This window comes from Bos indicus, chromosome 29 (genome assembly GCF_029378745.1).
Source record: "Bos indicus isolate NIAB-ARS_2022 breed Sahiwal x Tharparkar chromosome 29, NIAB-ARS_B.indTharparkar_mat_pri_1.0, whole genome shotgun sequence".
Taxonomy (NCBI): Eukaryota; Metazoa; Chordata; class Mammalia; order Artiodactyla; family Bovidae; genus Bos; species Bos indicus.
The window spans coordinates 48,004,185-48,023,753 of NC_091788.1; the positions used below are offsets into that span (position 1 = coordinate 48,004,185).

General features: G+C 50.5%; 1 protein-coding gene across 8 annotated transcripts in view; it reads left to right on the plus strand.

The window, feature by feature from the left end:
• PPFIA1 (PTPRF interacting protein alpha 1) overlaps window positions 1-17,627 on the plus strand; it is a 78,169-nt gene extending 60,542 nt beyond the window's left edge. For 2 of the 8 annotated variants that reach the window (XM_070782773.1, XM_070782776.1), the window contains 11 exons: window positions 2,588-2,669; window positions 2,861-3,061; window positions 4,573-4,635; window positions 5,128-5,154; window positions 9,373-9,548; window positions 9,638-9,735; window positions 11,621-11,796; window positions 12,467-12,535; window positions 13,412-13,577; window positions 15,440-15,506; window positions 16,235-17,627. In XM_070782773.1, coding sequence (XP_070638874.1) covers window positions 2,588-2,669; window positions 2,861-3,061; window positions 4,573-4,635; window positions 5,128-5,154; window positions 9,373-9,548; window positions 9,638-9,735; window positions 11,621-11,796; window positions 12,467-12,535; window positions 13,412-13,577; window positions 15,440-15,498 — 1,117 coding nt within the window. In that variant the 3' untranslated portion in view covers window positions 15,499-15,506; window positions 16,235-17,627. Of the gene's footprint in view, window positions 1-2,587; window positions 2,670-2,860; window positions 3,062-4,572; window positions 4,636-5,127; window positions 5,155-9,369; window positions 9,549-9,637; window positions 9,736-11,620; window positions 11,797-12,466; window positions 12,536-13,411; window positions 13,578-15,439; window positions 15,507-16,234 lie in introns of all 8 variants that reach the window. The other 6 variants (XM_070782774.1, XM_070782781.1, XM_070782779.1 and 3 more) reach the window with 4 other exon arrangements.
• Window positions 17,628-19,569: the final 1,942 nt, after the last annotated feature.

The window sequence follows — 19,569 nt, forward strand, 5'->3', positions numbered from 1 at the left end:
CCTTGGAAGAGGCTCTGGGCTGGGCGGACGGTCAGGCTCAGGAAACAAGGCCACACCTGTTGTCCAGGTGGTGCCACACGTGTAGCGTTGGATGAGCAGGAGCTCAGATGGCCATCTTGTTAGGAAAGACAGGTTGGCCGTGGTGCTCATGTCCTGCTTTAAAGTGCCCGTTGTCGTCCGCACATGGCGTGGCTTTCCCTGCGGCATGGCTTTGTCTCGGGCACGTCTGTTCCCCGTAGAGTTCCCCGTGTTTCTGAATGTCTCTCTCCTTCGACTTCAAGGCAGGGACGCAGCCATGTCAGTTTACTGCTAGGGCCGGTGTTTTCATGAGTTGCACTTGGGGCCCTGAATTTGATCCTCGAGGAGGCAGAGGAGATCCCAGCTCCAGCCCCACCGTGCAGCCCGAGCAGGGTCGTCTCAGCGTTCTGCAGAGCAGGCAGCCCCCCAGGCTCGTCTCTCAAGCCGTCTCTGTAAAGCAAGGTTTCAGCTGAGAGTGAGCCAGTGGCAGCAGAGTGATGCACTATCTTATAGCCGAGGAAGGAAATAAACCCCAGCAGACGCCAGGCGAGTCTTCCGTTTGTTTCTGGATGGTGATTGTGGTTGGGACGCGAACTCCTGGCATGTGGTACATGCCTCGTTCCCCTGAGATACGGGAATTTAAAAGTTTGCCTTTTTCAAAAACTCTCCTCGAGCTATTAAGGGGCTTCCCTGGTAGCTCAGATGGTAAAGTGTCTGCCTGCAGTGCAGGAAACCTGGGTTTGATCCCTGGGTTGGGAAGAGCCCCTGGAGAAGGAAATGGTAACCCACTCCAGTACTCTTGCCTGGAAAATTCCATGGACGGAGGAGCCTGCTAGGCTACAGTCCATGGCGTCCCAAAAAGTTGGACACGACTGAGTGAATTCACTTTCACTTTCACTTTTTGAGCTATTAAGATACATGTTTGTGTTTTCTGGTATAATTATTCCTAGAAAGTACAATATTTAGTATTCTAGGAAACCTAAAGTTGACTTAAAGGAACAGTTACTTGAAATTTTATGTGAAACATTTCAAGCTTTAACCATACGTAGATTTCATGCTGCTGCTGCTAGGTCGCTTCAGTCGTGTCCAACTGTGTGACCCCGGAGACGGCAGCCCACCAGGCTCCCCCATCCCTGGGATTCTCCAGGCAAGAACACTGGAGTGGGTTGCCATTTCCTTCTCCAATGCATGAAAGTGAAAAGTGAAAGTGAAGTTGCTCAGTTGTGTCCGACTCCTAGCAACACCATAGTCTTAAGTCTGATGTTACTTGAGTATATTGAAAAGCCACTGTGTATCTTTAGGGGATTCCCTAGCAGTCCAGTAGCTAGGACTCTGCACTTCCCCTTGCAGGGGGCCTGGGGTTTGATCCCTGGTTGGAGAACTAGGATCCCACAAGCCAAGCATAGCCAAAAAAGAATAACCAGTGCTTAATTTAGCACATAGCTAATTAGCTGAACAGCAGTGTAGGATAGAAACAGCCCCCTGTCCAGCCCCTCCCCTGCTTGCTGTGTTAGAGTGCCCCCGTCCAGCCCCTTCCTCGCTTGCTGTGTTAGAGTGTCCCCGTCCAGCCCCTTCCTCACTTGCTGTGTTAGAGTGCCCCCCATCCAGCCCCTTCCTCACTTGCTGTGTTAGAGTGCCCCCCATCCAGCCCCTTCCTCGCTTGCTGTGTTAGAGTGCCCCCCATCCAGCCCTTCCTCACTTGCTGTGTTAGAGTGCCCCCATCCAGCCCTTCCTCACTTGCTGTGTTAGAGTGCCCCCATCCAGCCCCTTCCTCACTTGCTGTGTTAGAGTGCCCCCCGTCCAGCCCCTTCCTCACTTGCTGTGTTAGAGTGCCCCCCGTCCAGCCCTTCCTCACTTGCTGTGTTAGAGTGCCCCTGTCCAGCCCCTTCCTCGCTTGCTGTGTTAGAGTGCCCCCGTCCAGCCCTTCCTCGCTTGCTGTGTTAGAGTGCCCCCCGTCCAGCCCTTCCTCGCTTGCTGTGTTAGAGTGCCCCCCATCCAGCCCTTCCTCGCTTGCTGTGTTAGAGTGCCCCCATCCAGCTCCTTCCTCACTTGCTGTGTTAGAGTGCCCCCCGTCCAGCCCCTTCCTCGCTTGCTGTGTTAGAGTGCCCTGTGCTGAAAGTCTGCGTTGCTCTTTGTGTGTCTCTTGGAAATGCTGTGTGTCCCTGAAGCTCTCTCAGAAACAGGCTCCTCTGCTCAGACCGCGGTGTGGTTGCCTCTTCTGCATATCCGCCCTTACTGTTGAGAGAGGGAATAGTGGATGTGTTTCTCCTTGACTGCCCTGCCTTAGTCGTGCAGACTCCTGACTTCTTTCAGCTTGGCAATAACCCTTTCATCCTGGAAGGAGGTGGTTCTGTGGGGAATTGCGGGGACTCCTTCAGCATCTGATGACTCAGCTGTCCTTCGCAATATGTCCAAACTGCCATTAAGTTTAGAAGATTAAAGGAACGTGATGAAATACGTACTATTTCACTTTTGAAAAGTGTATAAAGAGAATTAATACTTAGGCTAACTTGTTTTATATCCGTGTGTAACGGTGATTCTTGAATTTTGAATGTCTCCTTCCTTGCAGGCACGAGTTGCTCGAGGAAGCCCGGAGACAAGGCTTGCCTTTCGCACAGTGGGATGGGCCCACTGTTGTGGTCTGGCTGGAGGTGTGTGAGCGCCCCCTGCCCCCGCCCACACCCCGTCCTGGGCCGCGCATGTCCCTCCCTTTCTCCGCAGCCACACATCACCTCCTGCCCCGTGTCCCCAGCCCCTGCCTGCACCCCGTCCTGGGCCGCGCATGTCCGTCCCTTTCTCCGCAGCCACACATAACCTCCCGCCCCGTGTCCCCTGCCCCCAGCTCTGGGTCGGGATGCCGGCCTGGTACGTGGCTGCTTGCCGAGCCAACGTGAAGAGCGGCGCCATCATGTCCGCCCTGTCGGACACGGAGATCCAGCGGGAGATCGGCATCAGCAACCCGCTGCACCGCCTGAAGCTGCGGCTGGCGATCCAGGAGATCATGTCGCTGACCAGCCCCTCCGCCCCGCCCACGTCCAGAACGGTACGCCCCTCCTCCCTCCCGCGCACTTCCGGGCTCTCTCTGCAGACGTCCCTGCTCCAGCGTAACATTCTAGCGTTCAAAACCATGACGGCTTTTCATTTGCGGCAGTCCTGTTGTTAAAAGATGGATTATTGAATGCTTCAGATGGACTGTTTTTGTAACAGCTGGGCTGCAGTGGCTTTGTAATAGAGAAATTGGAGTTTTTGAAAACATAAAAAGGGGAATTTTTGAAAATGTGAAAATTGTAAAAAAGGAAGGTTTTGCAAATGTATTTTTAAAAAAGTAAATATAAACGTCAAGAAGGTGAAAGAGAAGAGCTGAGCCCACAGGCTGCCTTGTTTCCCCTCATCTGACTTGTCCAGCCTGTCCATCCGGGAGCTGCAGACCCTGGGCTTTCAGGGTTTTAAGAGTCCATAGATCTTCCGGTTCACACCAAGTCGCATCGTGCTGATGCACGTTTCCTCTACGTGGGAAAACCTTGAAAGTCCTGTAAGACGGTCCTCCTGGTTGGAAAACTTAAAACGAATCCGGTGGAAATGTGGATTGTTGCCAGGAGATCAGGGCCAGCCAGCTCCTCATTTCTCGAGTGCAGACTCAGGACACAGCTCAGTCCCCACGCTCGGCGTGTCCACCCTGCAGAGGAGCCCTGGCGAGGAGATGCGGCCTCCCAGATGTGCCTACCCTGAGGAGCAGGTGGAACCTGACTCAGGCTCACGGTTATTTTCCATGAAAATCATGAAGGCTCTCTCGTCCGTCTGTCTTCCTTATTTCTGAGTGTGAGCGTGATGGTGGTGAGCCCACCCCGCACAGATGCACACGTGCTCAGCGTATCTGCTCTGCTCTGCGTGCCCCAGAGGGTTCACCAGAGCCACCTTTTTAGAAAGGAAGGCCCTGAGGGTTCCCCGGAGGTTCTATAAAGTATCTCAGTAAAGGGAACTTCTTAGGAGTTGAGTTTAACGGGTGGTGCCCTCACCATGAGGAGCCTGACCCCTGTGGGACGGGATACAGCAGCCCCCCAGGAGCCCACCCAGGGGCTCGGCTGTCTCGGCCGGTGATGCCATGGGGTGCCATCACTGGGGCCCCCGCAGCTGCTTCTGACACAGAAAGATCCAGTCCCTGGCAGGTGCCTGCTCAGGGTCATCCCCCCAGAACCCAAAGCTGGCCACTGAGCCTTGTCTGGGTGAGGCCCTTTTAAACACGTTGCATGAGTAGCTCCTTGAGAATCCCTCGCTGCTCAGACGGGCACAGCGTACTCCACTCTCCCGCAGTCCCGCCTGGCTCAGGCGGTCAGCACGCAGGCAGAGTGCTGGGGCCCCTCTCCGTATGGCTGGGGCACAGTGTTGGGGGTCCTTCCAGGCGCCGGGCCCGGTGTGTTCTCTGGGGGCCGACGCGGGTGGTGGGGGGCCGGCCTCTGTCCCGCCCGCGCCTCCGCCCCAGCTCACGGGTCTGCCACCTCTCCTCCCTGTTACTGCTGCCGTTGCCTGGATGTGGCTGGCCACGGGCCCCCCTAGACCACAGGAAATGTCTGGCTAACGCACGAGGAGATGGAGACGCTCACGGCCACGCCACACACGGTCAGTCCCGGCCCCGCGCTCGTCTCCCTCCCCGCGCGGGCCCGCGTCAGGGTGGCGCCGTTCTCGGCCCTTTTGTGGAAAACAGAAAAGTCATTTCACGTTCAGTTGTTCTGGATGAGTGTCTCTCTTAGGCATCAGTTAAACGTATGAACGATCCGTACTCTGTCTTACGTCGTGTTTGTTTCAGGAACTTTAAGTTGGTAGACTTGCCCCCTGTAGAATAGACCCGATGCCTGTCTCCTTTCCGGGAGACCGCGGTTGAGCCCTGGGGCCTAGTGTTCTCTTTTGTGGGTGTGCTTGGCGTGGGGTGGGGGGTGTTGGGGAGGGGTGCTGCTCTTTGCATGAGACGTTGGGTGTGGCCTTTGCATGACTCCTGCCTGCTGCTCTGCCTCTGTGACCCTCGCCCTCCCCTGCAGAGAGAACGTGCTCATGTCCCCCGCTCACCAGTACTAACGGTTCTGTTCTTTTGCATCCCTAACCACGTAACATCAGGAGGATGAGGAGGGAAGCTGGGCTCAGGTTGGAGACTTTCTGTAATGTATTCTTCACTATATATACAGCAACAAAAAGAGTTGGAGGATGAGAATTTGTAATTTACTTTCTTGACGTTTTCAACATCTTGATTTAGTCAGAATACTGTTAATGGTTTGAAAGCATTAGCCAAAGCAAAGCACAGGATTAAAGAGTACGTCTCATGGACAATTTTGAACATTTCTGGTGGTTAATCTCGTGGACATAAATCACTTTGTTTGACACATGTTCTTTCCTGCAAAGCCTCACGGCTTCGGCCGCTACTCGGGTGATGTATTTCAGTCCCCAGTTGGGTCGGGTTAGTTACGAGATCAGTTGATGAGAAAATGGTCTTTTAATCCATTTCCGACACGAGAGTTGCCGTAGGGACTCTGCCTCTGTTGGTGTTCACCGTGCACTGTCCTGATCCCGTGTGTTCCAGAGTCCTTCCTGCTGATGGAATTCTCAGAAATTGAGCCCACTCCTGCCTAACGCACATGTTGAATTTTTAGGTCCCCGGTTGAACTCAAAAACAAAAACTTGGTCACAACTGTTTTGCCACCTTGCTTTGAGACAGTTTGATTAAAAACAGGGATTCTCCTACGCGTGATCCCGCCGACTTTGTTCGGTGACACGTGACGAGCAAAGTCTGCAGTGTGGGCGGGAGTATGCTGTGTATGGGCCCTGAAAGGCACCTGTGTAGCCAAAAAAGCGGAGGAATTCTGAATCAGTTTTCCTGACTACCCGTTGACAGTTGAAACACCCATTTCCTTCTATTTGGGCTTCTGAAGTAAAGTCAATTATATCACTTTTAACAGAAGAGGGAAGTAGATATAATGTGATTCTGTGAACCCCCCCACTCCTTGACTTAGGTATTCTGTGCCACTGCTCCAGATAAATATCCTCATTAATTATTTAACCCAGTCAGTAATGACCATCAGTGAATTTAAAAGAGCGCATTTCACAATTACTTAAATATCAGTATATTTTACACTAAGGGGCAGAACTTTGCCTGCATCGTGGGAGTTAAACAGACATACAAATTAAGCTGAGTGTTTGCTTTTTGCAATGGAAATACAAACAAGGATGAGCCATGCCAGCGACGCCAGGATTGGGAAGTTTTGGTCTTCAGCATAAGCAAGGACTGCATTCTGTGAGCTCGTCACGGGCAGAGGGTGCAGCATGCGTCGCCCCCGTGCTGGCACACAGGGGCCTGCTCCGGAGCCGAGGGGAGGTTTGAGGCGGCCTCGGGCTCTCGGGCAGAAGACGTCTCCCAGGCGTCTGCACAGGGCTGTGCTACCCATGGGTGGTGCCCGATTGAACAGGATCCATGCCATCACCACTCTCACCTTGCTCAGAGTTCAGGAAGCTGATTTGTGTTTGTGACCATTTCAGTGATGGAGAAATAGGCCCTGCAGAGTCTCTTCTGCCCCAAATGTTCTCTGATCATTGGAGAGCCCTGCTGTGTGCTTTTTTTCCCCAGGCTGGGATGACAGCCCAGGAGATGTGGGTCTCCCTGGGACTGAGCCTGACCCTCCCAGAACTTATGTTATTGACCACTAAGGTGTGAATAGAATATATAATGAGTGAACAAAAACAAGGAGCTTCTGCTTCCATGGAATTCTCTACTTAGAAATGTCTTTGCATTTTCTATTTAAAAATACATAAACAGCAAGTAGGAAAATAATACCAGATATTCATGCTATAAATGTCAGGCTTATGAGAGCTGTAATTGAAAGAGTGAAAGCACATGATATTGTGATGATGTCTAAAAATGTTTCGTGTTTTATTTCCACTCATTATTTATAGAAATTTATTTTCTATTAGAAAGTTTTTTTTCCCTATTAGAACTTGAGTGTTCTTGTTGGAGTTTGAGTTATTCCTTCTAGCTTTGTTGGTGTAAATAGTACATTAGAGGCCATATTTTTGAGTCAGAACATGGTGGTAGTCAGGAGGTATTATTTCCAAGGATTCCATAATGTCCAGAATTCCTCAAACATGCCTTAGTCTTCTTGGACTGAAGGACAAGTGCCTTCTTTGGTGTGTGTGCATGTCACGTGTTTATTCTCACGGTGCAGATCTTGCACGTATTCCATTAGATCTACCCCTGAAGAGTTCATTGGTTTTGACAACATAATAATAAAGGGTAGTCTTCAAAATTTCAATTTCCGGTTTATTTCTAGTATTTAGAAATACAGTGAAGTTTTATATGTTGATCTCGAATCCTGCAACTTTGCTGAACTCACTCTCATGCTTGTAACTGTTTTGTCAATTCATTTTCCATGTTAATCATTGGGTCATCAGCAAATACAGTTGTGTTGCTTTTTCATGGAATAAACCCTGCTTGTCATGATACCTTGTATTTTTAATTGATTACTGGTTTCCTCACGTGCCATTAAGGAATTGTGCATCTGTGTCTGTGAGGGACATTGATATTCTTGTAATGTGTGTGTCTGGTTTTGGGTATCAAGAGAATTCTGGCCTCAGAAGGCATTAGGTGTTTTTCCCTTCACTATTTTGGAATAGTTAGTGTATAACTAGCATTTTCTTCATAAACACTTGTTAGGATTCACGAGTAAAGCCACTTAGGGTGGAGATTTTGTACGTGCGGATAGATGCGATTTCTAACGACAAAGTCGAGTTGTAATAGATTCAGGTCATCTGTTTCTCCCTGGGTGGCTTTCACAGGTTGTGTCTTTCGAGAAAGTAGGCTGTTTCATCTGAGCTGCCTGAGGCTGCTCCCCGGTGCTGTCAGTGCGTAGGAGCTGTGCCGACGCCCCTCTCTCATCCTTCGTATTGGTGGTTTCCGTCTTCTGTTTTTTTCTTGGTCACTCTGCTTAGTCAATTTTATTGATATTTATGAAGAACCTGATTTTAGGTTTTTTTGTTTCACTTTGTTTCTCTAGTTTCTGTTTCATTGATTTTTGCTCTTTCATTTTCTTCTTTCTGCTTGCTTTGGATTTCATTTGTTTTTTTTTGTTTTTTTTTTAATAGGTATTTTAAGATAGAGTCTTAGGTTATTGACTCACAATCTCTCTTCATTTGTGTATTTAATATTATCAGTTTTCCCTCCAGGTACTGATTTAGCTATGTCCTGTAGCTTTTTAGTATATTGTATATTCACTTTTATTCACTTCAAAATATTTCCCATTTCACTTGCAGTTTCTTCTTTGACACATGAATTATTTAGAAATATGCTAATTTCCTGATGTTTGGGAGATTCCAGGATATCAGGGGTTTTTTAGTTTCTAATTTAATTCTGTTGAGATCAGAAAACATACTTTGTATGATTTTAGTCACTTTAACTATGCTGAGATTTGTCTGTCTTTTGAAGAGAGTTCCATATCCCCTTGAAAAGAACATTATCGTGCTGCTGTTGGAGGGAGAGTTCTATAAAATGTCAGTTAGGTCAGGTTGGCTGACAGTGCTGTTTAAGAGGGCTTCCCTGGTGGCTTGGATGGCAATGCCGGAGACCTGGGTTTGATCCCTGGGTCGGGAAGATCCCCTGGAGAAGGACATGGCAACCCACTCCAGTATTCTTGCCTGGAGAATTGTTTAAAGGCTTCTGTATCCTTCCTGACCTTGGTTGATTGTCTGTTTTGGCTTACTGGTTCCATCGGTTACTGAGTGATTCAGAGGAAGATTGAGGTCCCTGGCTGTAGCTGTGGGTTTGTCTATTTCTTCTTTCAGTCCATTTAGTTATTGTTTTCCTTATCTCTTTTTTAAAACCTGTTTTTTAATTCACTTAACTGACTTTGAAATTAGCAGATGTTTTGCTAAAGAAATTTAGAAAACAAAATGTTGAAAATAAAATTAAAGCCAGCCAGAAATAACTTTTAGTGAGTAGAGTTAGGTTGGTCCTTCAAACTTGTTCATGAGTCGTGGCTATTCTTTGTTGGTATATTATTATTATATATAAAAGCTATTTCAGAAAATTAATGTGTAGTCAGTTACAGTTTTACCATGGTTTGGTATTTATTAACACAGATGAATCATAGACTTAATGGTATAATTTCTTTGTATAGAGTTTTGCCAGCAAATTTAAAAGGTAGCAAATAAAAGGTCAAATTATTTTAAAGTTATGAGCAATAATGTTGTCTTTAGCTTAGCCTTTGAGAATATGTAATTGGTTAAAAATCCATTTTAAAGATGATTTAAATGGCCCTTGTGACTGCTTCCATGGGGTTTTTTCCCCCTGAATTGACCGCCCTTAATTATTGAAAGCAGACGCTCGCGTACGGGGACATGAACCACGAGTGGATCGGCAACGAGTGGCTGCCCAGCCTGGGGCTCCCGCAGTACCGCAGCTACTTCATGGAGTGCCTTGTGGACGCGAGGATGCTGGATCACTTGACCAAGAAAGACCTTCGCGGGCAACTGAAAATGGTTGATAGTTTTCACAGGTCAGGCACGGCAAGTCGTTCTTACTAGTTGGCTGAGAGACGTTTGCCTGTGACCGGGTCTAAATTTTTTCTTTTTCTCTTGGAAACAGAAACAGTTTCCAGTGTGGAATTATGTGCCTGCGAAGGTTGAATTATGACCGAAAAGAACTGGAAAGAAAAAGAGAAGAGAGCCAGAATGAACTGAAAGGCTAGTACAGTCCTGTTTCTTGCTTCCCAGTGTATAAGCAGCCTCAGTGATTTCCTATTTGAAAGAAAAATTCAGGAAATGGCTTTCCGTGGAGGAAACACACCTCGCATCATTACGAAGGAGTGGGGGATGGAAGGGAGTGTGTTTGAGATCGTCCTCTGTGGCCAGAGAACTTGTGCTCTGTCCTTGGGCTCACATCGGTCTGCAGGTTGTGTGTCTCGAGGTGAGAGCATCTCCCCACAGCTCCAGAGATTTCCCTGTTGCTGTGCCATGTGCCCTGTTCTACTCGCAAATGCTGCTGCACGCTGCAGGTAACTCCAGAGCCGAGAAGAGCAAGACCTGCTGTGCACGCCTTTAAGTGTGAAGAACACTGCTCTGGCTTCTTGTCAAAGCACTTGAGGCAGTGTGGTTCTGTGCCCAGGCTGGAGGGAGTGGCCTTGAAGCTGGATGGGAGCTTCTCAGCTGGGGAGGGAGGCGTTTCAGTTACTGGAGGGAGGGGCCTTGGGCTGCAGGGTTGCCCTGGGGGTTGCCTCTAAGAGCCTGAGGACAATGGAGCGATTTTAAATGAGGTGTTAGCTGTAGGACTCCCCTGGTGGTCCAGTGGGTTAGAATCCTCTGCCTGCTGATGCAGGGGACAGAGTTCAGTCCCTGGCCTGGGAGGCTGGGCTCCACAACAGGAGAAAGCACAGCTCTGCAACGCCTGCCCGTGGTAACTGGAGAAGGTCCGCACGCAGCACCAAAGGCCCATCACAGCCCAAACACATAAAGTGAATTTTCAGAAAGGATATCAGCCGTCAAGCTCAGTATAAGACCTCCCAGAATGTTCAGAAAATAGATCACTGATAACAAGATCAGTGATTACAGATCACTAACAGTGACAAGACTTAACTGAACGGTCGGGTACCTTCATAGGTTCCTTCATTTAATCCTTACTATAACCCTGTTTTCATCTCCAGTTTTTACTAAGAAGGAAAGTAAAGATAAAAATATGTTTGAAGAGATGGCCCCTATGGAGGATTGTCTAGCTAGGACTGAGTTCGTTTGAATCACGAGAAAACCAGAAGCCAACATTTATAGTATCTGTCCCTTTACCCAGACAAGGGCATTGGAACTGAGAGCTGTGCATCTGTCTCGTTTGTTTTCTGAATCCATTTTAAACCTTTTTACACTTGACACAGGCTGCGCTGTCTTTGAAAGTCACTGGTGATCAGCTGGGTATATTTGTACAGAGCGGCTATTTTCAGCACTGTACTGAGAGTAAATTTTGTAACTTATTACTTGACTTAACTAAGGTCTTCCCCCCACACACAAATCCCTCTAATGTGCTGGACAATGTCTTTACGTTTCTCTCTCTTTAAAATGAGACAACAAAAATGACTTAAAAAAAAAAGGCTTCAAGATTATAAATGAGAGGTTTATGGTGAATTGAGCAAGGTATCCAGATATGGTACTGCGTCCTTTTTGTGACGGGAAAAAAGTACATCAACAAACACTCAAAAATGAAAGAAAGAAAAGAAGCCAAGACTCAAGTCTGTGTGTGAAGCGTGTCCGTGCCCGGTGCACACGCGCTCGTGTGTGTCCTCTCCTTTCCGAGCCCTGGAGCCTCTGCCTCTGTCCCCTGGAAATGCACGCAGTCGCCTCCTCTCTCTCGGACTCGCCTGAGGGATGAGCTCTAGCAGGACAGTCTCCACCAGGATGGAGAGGGGCTGGGACACCCTTGTCCGAGCACAGCAGGTTGGCTGTCCGCTGAGCCGTGTGCCCCGGCCCCTGGGAGGTCCTGGCTTTTGTCGGGAGCTGAGGGTCAGCACGTAGGACTCCTTCGTTGCAGCTGCGTGAGGGGAGCACAGCTTTCTGAGGCTCCTTTCCAATCTGTCGTTCCCTGCAGACGTGCTGGTTTGGAGCAACGACCGAGTGATCCGCTGGATCCTCTCCATTGGCCTCAAAGAATACGCGAACAACCTCGTCGAGAGCGGCGTGCACGGCGCGCTGCTGGCCTTGGACGAGACGTTTGACTTCAACGCGCTGGCCCTCTTGTTACAGATCCCCACGCAGAACACACAGGTGCGACCAGCCGGGCTCGGGCCCAGCGAGCGGGCCATCTCCCGATGCAGATGCACAGCTGGGTCCCCGAACGGAGACCAAACCTGACCCCTCAGACAGCTGGTGCCCTTGTTCCTCACCAGGTCCCTCTCGGGATAGTCCACAGTCAGAGATGCTCCGTGCCTCCGTGTTCGTGCCTGTCCACTTGCCATTCTCTTGGAAGCACGAGAGTCTTTCATAAAATAAGGGGAACTTTGATTCAAGGCGGTGTGCCTAAGAGTGACATGTACTCAGTTCTTACGTGGAAAGAGATGTCCTCTGTGTGCCAGATGAAGGTTTTATTCATTTTCCTTCTGGGGGTAATTGCCCTGTGTGGTTCTTTTTGACTCCTGGGCTCATTTGAGAATGAGGGGACTTTTTTGTTCTTCTCCAGAAAGCTGTGTGTCTTGTGTCAGTGCCGTGATCTCTCCACCAGCACCAGCCTGCAGGGCACACTTGGTGTGTAATTCCCAAGAGCCCACGGCTCCCTCTTCTCAACACCCCCTCCACAGACACCACGTTAAACCCCCGACTTCAAACAATATCACAGTTGAATTTTTTTCTTTAAGTCTTGGTTTAAAAAACAATTGTGATGTGCTGATATTCAAACGAGATTGTAGAAAGTTTTAGGGTGCTGTTTCTTTAATTTCAGGCTCGTGCTGTCTTGGAAAGAGAGTTTAACAACCTCTTGGTCATGGGAACCGACAGAAGGTTCGATGAAGTAAGTTTTCAGCTTAATGGTTTTTCAGGTTGCCTTAAGGTAAATTATTTTATTATACTTGTATGGGGCATGTAGTCACGGTATCTCTTCTAAATGTGGAGATAAATTAACTTTACAAGTTAAGCTTTGCTCTTAAAAATTTATTAACAAGTCATTAGAAAACTCGTGTCTTCAGTGGAGGGTGGGTTAGTTTTTATTTTGGGGTTGGTTTTTTTTTTTTTTGCTATTTAAGTTTTAGTACCCCTCAAAAATATTTTTTATATTAAAACATTGGTTTTCACTTAGGAATGGTGTCTGTGAGTTGTGTTTTGGGGAGCAACTGGATGGCCTTACCTATTCCAGGGCCTGTGTGCTAGGGGTCTGTTTCATTAAGTGTATTGGAAACACACAAAACATTAATTTCCCCTTACGCAGAACCCCCACACTATAGTTCTCTTCATTGGGCCTTAAGGGGACTTGAGTTTGACAAGGAGAATCAGACACCTGAAGAAGCATCCGTTGGTTCTGTCCCAGTGTGAGACAGAACTGGTTACAGCTTGAAGCTGTTTCCATAGCGAATGACAGCGTGTTGTATTATATAGCAAGAGGCGATCACTCCAAGATGAGAAGCGAAACCTGCTAACTGTCAGGAGGAACGTCCACCCGGGCGGCCAGGGCGGTCCATTCAGGGTCCTGGCACGCGTGTTGCCCCACCCTGTACCACGCTCTGCTGTTCCCATTTTGGGCAAATCGGTCACACACGGTCATCACAAACAGGGTCAGATACAAGTGGACAGAAGTGCAGTAGTAAACTCAGCCATTTTAAAGGGCTGGTAGCTTTTTGGTTTTGTCCTTTGTTTTAAAATCTGTCTTGTTTTTGGCCCTGTAATTTCCCAGGATGATGATAAAAGCTTTAGGAGAGCACCTTCTTGGAGGAAAAAATTCAGGCCAAAGGATGTCCGTGGCTTAGCTGCCGGGTCCGCGGAGACGCTGCCTGCGAACTTCCGGGTCCCGTCCTCTCTGTCCTCGCCCTCCGTGCAGCCAAGGAAGGTGCAGCCGGACGGTAGGTGGCCGGTGGGGCGGCGGGCGCGGCCCAGGCCAGAACCCGGACGAGCTGGAAGGGCCTCCTGCCCAGGTTACGGGGCTCTTCAGTGCATGCCCGAGGGTCCGTGTTCGCCAGTGAATCCTAACATCTGTTTATAAACGTTTAACAGTCGTGCAGTATTTTTCCCCCAAGTTCTTGTCTGGTTGAATATTAGCATATTCTTCCAACTAATAAAACTGAGACTCGTGTGTGTTCTCAGAGCGTGAGATTGACACCCACGCTTGTAGAGATGCGCGTGTGGCCGACAGCGCTCAAGAGCTCCTCCATGAAACAGTGGGGTCGCTCTCAGGCCACACCAGTCAGCCCTCAGCACCTGTCCACGCCGGGCAGATGGCCGGGTCCCTCCTAAGTGACGGCGGCGGCCGCCCTCCCGCCCTCCCCCCGTCCCCACCGTCGTCGGTCCCTTGCACACTGTCGGTCGATGGGGCGGAGGAGGGAGGTGAGGCCCACAGAGGTCCTCCCCTGAGTTCAGCTGGGCCGTGAATACACCACCTTGCCGTTGTGCTTTCACACCCGGCTCTGGTTTTCCCTCTGAGGCTGGAGAACGCCGCTAGTTCAGGCCGGGTGCTCAGGGCCGCTGTGTCCCCACTTGATGGCCAGATAGACGGCCAGACAGCCTGGGCTGGGGTCAGGCTGTGCGGCTCAGGAGGTGCCCGTGCACACCCCCAGCATCCCATCTGTGACAGGGGCGGCTCAGTGGCTCCTTCTCCCCACTGGCCGTGCGGGCCACACTGGGTTCCTAGAGGGAGTGTGCGCTCACCCGGTGGGAGCGGGCCTGGAGGGTCCCTATGGTGCCGTTTTTTCCTGTTAGTAGCCCTTCCCGTGAGTAAATTTATAAGCCTTGCTCTCACTTGCTCCTGTAGAACAAAGTACATTTAGGTAAAGCCTTTGCTGTGCTGGACACTTTGGGTGAACGGGCTTACAGGGAAGCTGCATCGTCTCTTCGCCAGAACTCAGTAATAGGCTTAACCAGGGGTGGGGGAGACCCAGTGACTCTCTCCTTTTCTAAACAGCGTTTTTCTTCCAAGGAGCATGCAGGTCCTTTTTACAAATCTTAACTGTAGCGTAGCTTTCAGTCGATTGAAGAGTCTTAAGGGCTTGCTTTTTTATTTTCCGTTCTCATTATAAATCTAGCATCTCCCTGTCAGATGGACATAGTGACGTTGACGTTAGAGTTTAGATAAAAACGATCCTAGAAAGGGTTGTTGGGATGTAATATATGGGAGGTGACCTTTTACAAACCTCGTGAGACAGGCAGGGCGTAAACTGTGTGACTGGCTGCTTTCCCTGGCTTTTGCAGGGCAGCAGGTCTCTGGGGCTCTTAGACTCAGAAGGGTTCAGACCGGTGAGCTGCTCCATCAGCAGCCCCCAGTCTTCAGCCCTCTCTGGAGCCCGGGCCGGAGGCTCGTCAGGTGTGCTCCTGCCGGGCCCAGGGGAAGACGCTGAATTGGGAGCAGCGGGTTTCTGCTAGGGGGTTATGGCGATTTCTTATTCACCTTGGAGCAGGGCTTGGGGCTGACCCAGCGTCAGTGGTGCCATTTCCAAGGGCGGCTGAGACTGTTTCCACTTTCTTAGATCAGCCCCGTCCTCCGCCCTCCCTGACGCCTCCTGGGGAGAGCAGCCCAGCCCCCAGGACAGCAGAGCGCGGGGCTCCAGGCTCGCTCTCCCCGGCTCATCCACCCTCTAGGAGTGTCCCCAGACCCTCAGTAGGAGTGGGCGCTGCTGCGGGTATGAGTGTGTGTGTCCTCGTGCCCCATGTGACGTTCCACAACTAACCGCACGCTGTGTTTGCACGCTTCCTCCCGTGCTCGTGGGACCAGGCAGCGTGGCGGGAACGCAGAGGCTGGATTCCGCCACAGTCAGGACTTACTCCTGCTGAGCTTCGGGGTGAGTACAGGGCGGCCTGGCCCGCGGGGGCGCAGAGGCCTCGCCCTGGCAGTGGAGGGTCTGCGGGTCTCCAGAGGTCGGGCCGGGAGAGCCCTCAGCGGCAGAGAATCTGACCGTGGTGCCTGGCTACCACCACAGTGGTCAGAGCACGGCCGAGGCTCCCACGGTGGCAGTGCTGCCGGCCGCGCCTCGCGTGCAGGCTCTCGGAGGGAACCCAGAGCCTCAGGGTTCACGAGGCTGCCCTGCCCTGGCCTCTCCCTCCGCAGGCCAGCGTTTCACACGGAAGGGCACCAGCATCTGGGGCTCGGCCGCTGCTGAGGGGCCACCTCCCTTGCAGGTGCTGCTCTGGGTGGTCCTCTGGTGGGTCTGACCCGGGGGCCCAGCCCTGCTTAAGCCGCTCTGAGGGCAGGAGGCTGTGTGCATCCTGTTCACGTCTCAGCTAGAAAGCTCAATTGGGGTTTAGTTTTTTTTAGCAGCAGCTTTTAGCTATATGTCAGAATAAAGGCCGCCACAGAGTTCTCTCCTGATCTGCTTGGTCCTCCATGTTTCTCTGAGTTCTCAAGCCACTGAAGCCCAGAATGGGGTGGGGGTCGGGGCTCAGGCACCGGCTGCCCAGGCCTGACTCGTCCTTGTGTCTGTTTCCAGAATGGGGTGGGGGGCCTGGAGGGGCAGGGGCTCTGGCACCCGCTGCCGTCCCAGGCCTGACTCGTCTGTGTGTTCATTTCCAGTGTTCCCGCACTACTTCTACAGGTGATCACGCAGCGTCCAGGACTCGACAGAGACAACATTTGAACTCGATGCAATCTTTACTCTGTTCATACTTGTTATATGGACCCGAAGATATTTTATTACAGAGTTTTTAATTAGTGAAAAAATTCATGAATACCATAGAGAAAATATTTTAGAATTTAATGTTTCTTATATTTATGTAAACTTATGACTTCATTTATATAGTTACTTACTTTTTCTTGTATATCCAGGCTATAAATATCCTTTCAGATCAATTCATGTCCTGATACCTGATTTTAGTCTTTCAAATGAATGTACTGTAATGCTTGTATGTATAAATCCTATGAACAAATATAGGGCTTTTGTAAATGATGCATTTATTGTAATTATTCTTGTTTAATTTTTAAATGATAAACCATGAGAGAAGGGTTTTTACTGCGATTGTAAAATCATGACACGGTGTGCATTATCCTTCCAGAATGTAACCAAGCTCTCCAACAATCACTCTGAAATGAGCGAACTTAATTTCAACCAATTGTTGTTGTATTTTAACGACTGACCTAAACTGTACTTTTTCTAGCAAGAAATGCTTTTTCTCTGCAGCGTGAAGAGATTTTAAAGTACTGGGTGTTAAATGTGAGCTTCTAATCAAATTTGGGCTGAAAGGATGACTAGAAGAGGACTGTGAAAACCTCTTGGGTAACCCAGTCTCCGTGGACCCGGATCCCTCCTCTCCGGTGACTGGCAGAAGCCACGAGCTGGGGAAAAGAGACTGGCGGGGGTGGGGGTGGGGGGCCTGGGCACGCACAGCCCGCTGTGCCCGCCCTCCCTGCCCTCCTCCTGGGAGGCAGGGTCAAGGGCGCCTACTCTTCAAGGACCAATCGTGATGCCCTGCACCCACTGCAGACCTGGTGTGCTGGACAGGAGGGCGCCACACCCCCGACAGACAGCGTGGTGCAGCTCTGACAAAGGCCTTATTTTTATGTAAATCATCTTTTTACATCTGTTTGTAAACATGTTTAAAGAATGGACCTAGGCGTACATTTTTAGATTTTGATGACATAGCCATTTTGGATTGTATAAGTAGCAAATGTAACTTTTACTTTTTCAGCGGCACATTAAAAAAGCCAGCAAGAGAGGCGTTCAGATCATGGTGCGTTACTTATTGTGCAGCTGAGATCTCGGTAGAGAGACGGCAGGTCTCTTTCCATGTGGGTCCGCCTTTAATCACTTGTATAATTCGTTGTTACTGTTCTGTTTTTCTATTAATCTTTTGTGAACTTCCTGAATATGTAACAAAGTATGTACAGTCTACTTTTGAACTATTTTTATCACAGTATTATTTATTGCTTTCTTTCAATAAAGTACTGAAGCAAAATTTCCCACTGCCAATCAGGAGTGCTGAGGGTAAGCTGTATTCTCACTGAGAACAGACCAGAGCTGGTAATGGGAGCCCGTGTCATCACACGGGCATTCTGTTAAGAGAAATGGATGGAGAGAATGGAAAGGCCAGAAGATGGAAGCATGGGTGTCCCCAGAGGACGACCGACCGGGTGTTGATACCCCTGGCTCCGGAGACAAGAGGCTCCATCACTTCAGCATCTGCAGGGACAGGGCCCCTCTGCTGCTGAGGCGTGGGCAGTGGGCTGAGGGTGGGGACAGAGTGCAGGTGTGAAGGCTCAGCGTGGGTCCCAGGGTGGGGTGGCCGAGTGATGCACTAGGGAGCGCCGTGTGCACGCTTGTGTGTGGGAGCTTTTTATGTTAGTCAGCAGTTTTATTATTCGTATATCCATAGAAACAAGAATGTAGCAAGGGGAGGTGGGAGGGAGATTCAAGAGGGAGGGCACACATGTACACCTATGGCTAATTTATGTCGATGTATGGCAGAAATCAAACCAATATTGTAAAGCAATTATCCTTCAGTTAAAAAGAACATAGCAAGGTGGTCAGGAAAGTATGAAAAAAAGATTTCTCATAGAGATTATAATCTCCCACCATCATCAGATCTTCCCCCCAGCATCAGGCCCTCCCCCAGTATCAGACCCTCCCGCTGGCATCAGACCCCCCCAGCATCAGACCCTACCCCCAGCATCAGACACTCCCCCCCCCACCCCTGGCATCAGACCCTCCCCCAGCATCAGATCCCCCCCTGCATCAGACCCTCCTCCCAGCATCAGACCCTCCTCCCAGCATCAGACACTCCCCCCAGCATCAGGCCCTCCCCCCGGCGTCAGGCCCTCCCCCTGCGTTAGGCCCTCCCCCCAGCATCAGGCCCTCCCCAGCATCAGGCCCCCCGACGCAGCACGAGCTGTGGCAGCCCCAATTGTCTGACGCTCCTGAGTGCACTCACGCAGCCCCAGAGCAGCAGGAACAATAGTTCTTGGAGGAGATGCATTTTTAGGAATCACCTGCCGAGCAGCAGCAGTTGGGGTCTGTTTCAGGCCAAGGAGAGGCACCTGTGCCAGAGGCAGTGGTGGGCATAGGCATGTTCCCTGCTCTGCTTCCTCCCCATGGGGGCTTTGCTCTCCTGCTCTTCACACGTGGTCACTCGAGGGCCCCAGCGCTGTGTCCTTCCAGATTCACAGTCTCCTTGATACCTCAAGCCAAGTCCTGAGTTGTGTCCCAGTCCGACGTGGCAGAGGGCTGGGAACACCGAAGCTCAAGGGCTGAAAGGATCCCAGGGGGACAGCCGGGCCCCAGCGGGAGGCAGGGCAGGGGATGAGGGTGGCTGCCCACAGAGGGCCCCGCAGCAGCACTGGGAGGAGAGCAGTGATGCCTTGGCTCACCTGGGACGTTGCCCGGCCTCAGCACTCAGGAAGGTTACTGCCAGCAGCTCTGAGGACGCAGGAAGCCCAGTGAGTGACACCACCCAACTCGGGCCATGTTCGTGGGCACTGCTGACCACTGTCTCGGTTTTCATTCTGGTTCTAACCGTCCCTCCAAGGGCTGACGGGCTCCCCTTCCGAATGGCACAGGTGCTTTACGCGGATGAATGCATCCCTGCTTGTTTCTGTCGGCCCTGTTGTCGGTCATCCGTGTGTTTCCCTCTTTACAAGCTGTGCTTGCTGATCTTCCAGTTTAATTTAGGAGCAGCCCTTATTTTCTGCATTTCCTAGTTCTCAGGGTTCACAGGGGCTTTCCAGGTGGTGCTAGAGGTAAAGATCCTGCCTGCCCATGCAGGAGATAACGAGACCCATGGGTTCGATCCTTGGGTCGAGAAGACGCCCTGGGGGAGGGCATGGCAACCCACTCCAGTATTCTTGCCTGGAGAATCCCATGGACAGAGGATCTAGTGGGCTACAGTCCCGGGTCGCAGAGTCCGACACGATTGAAG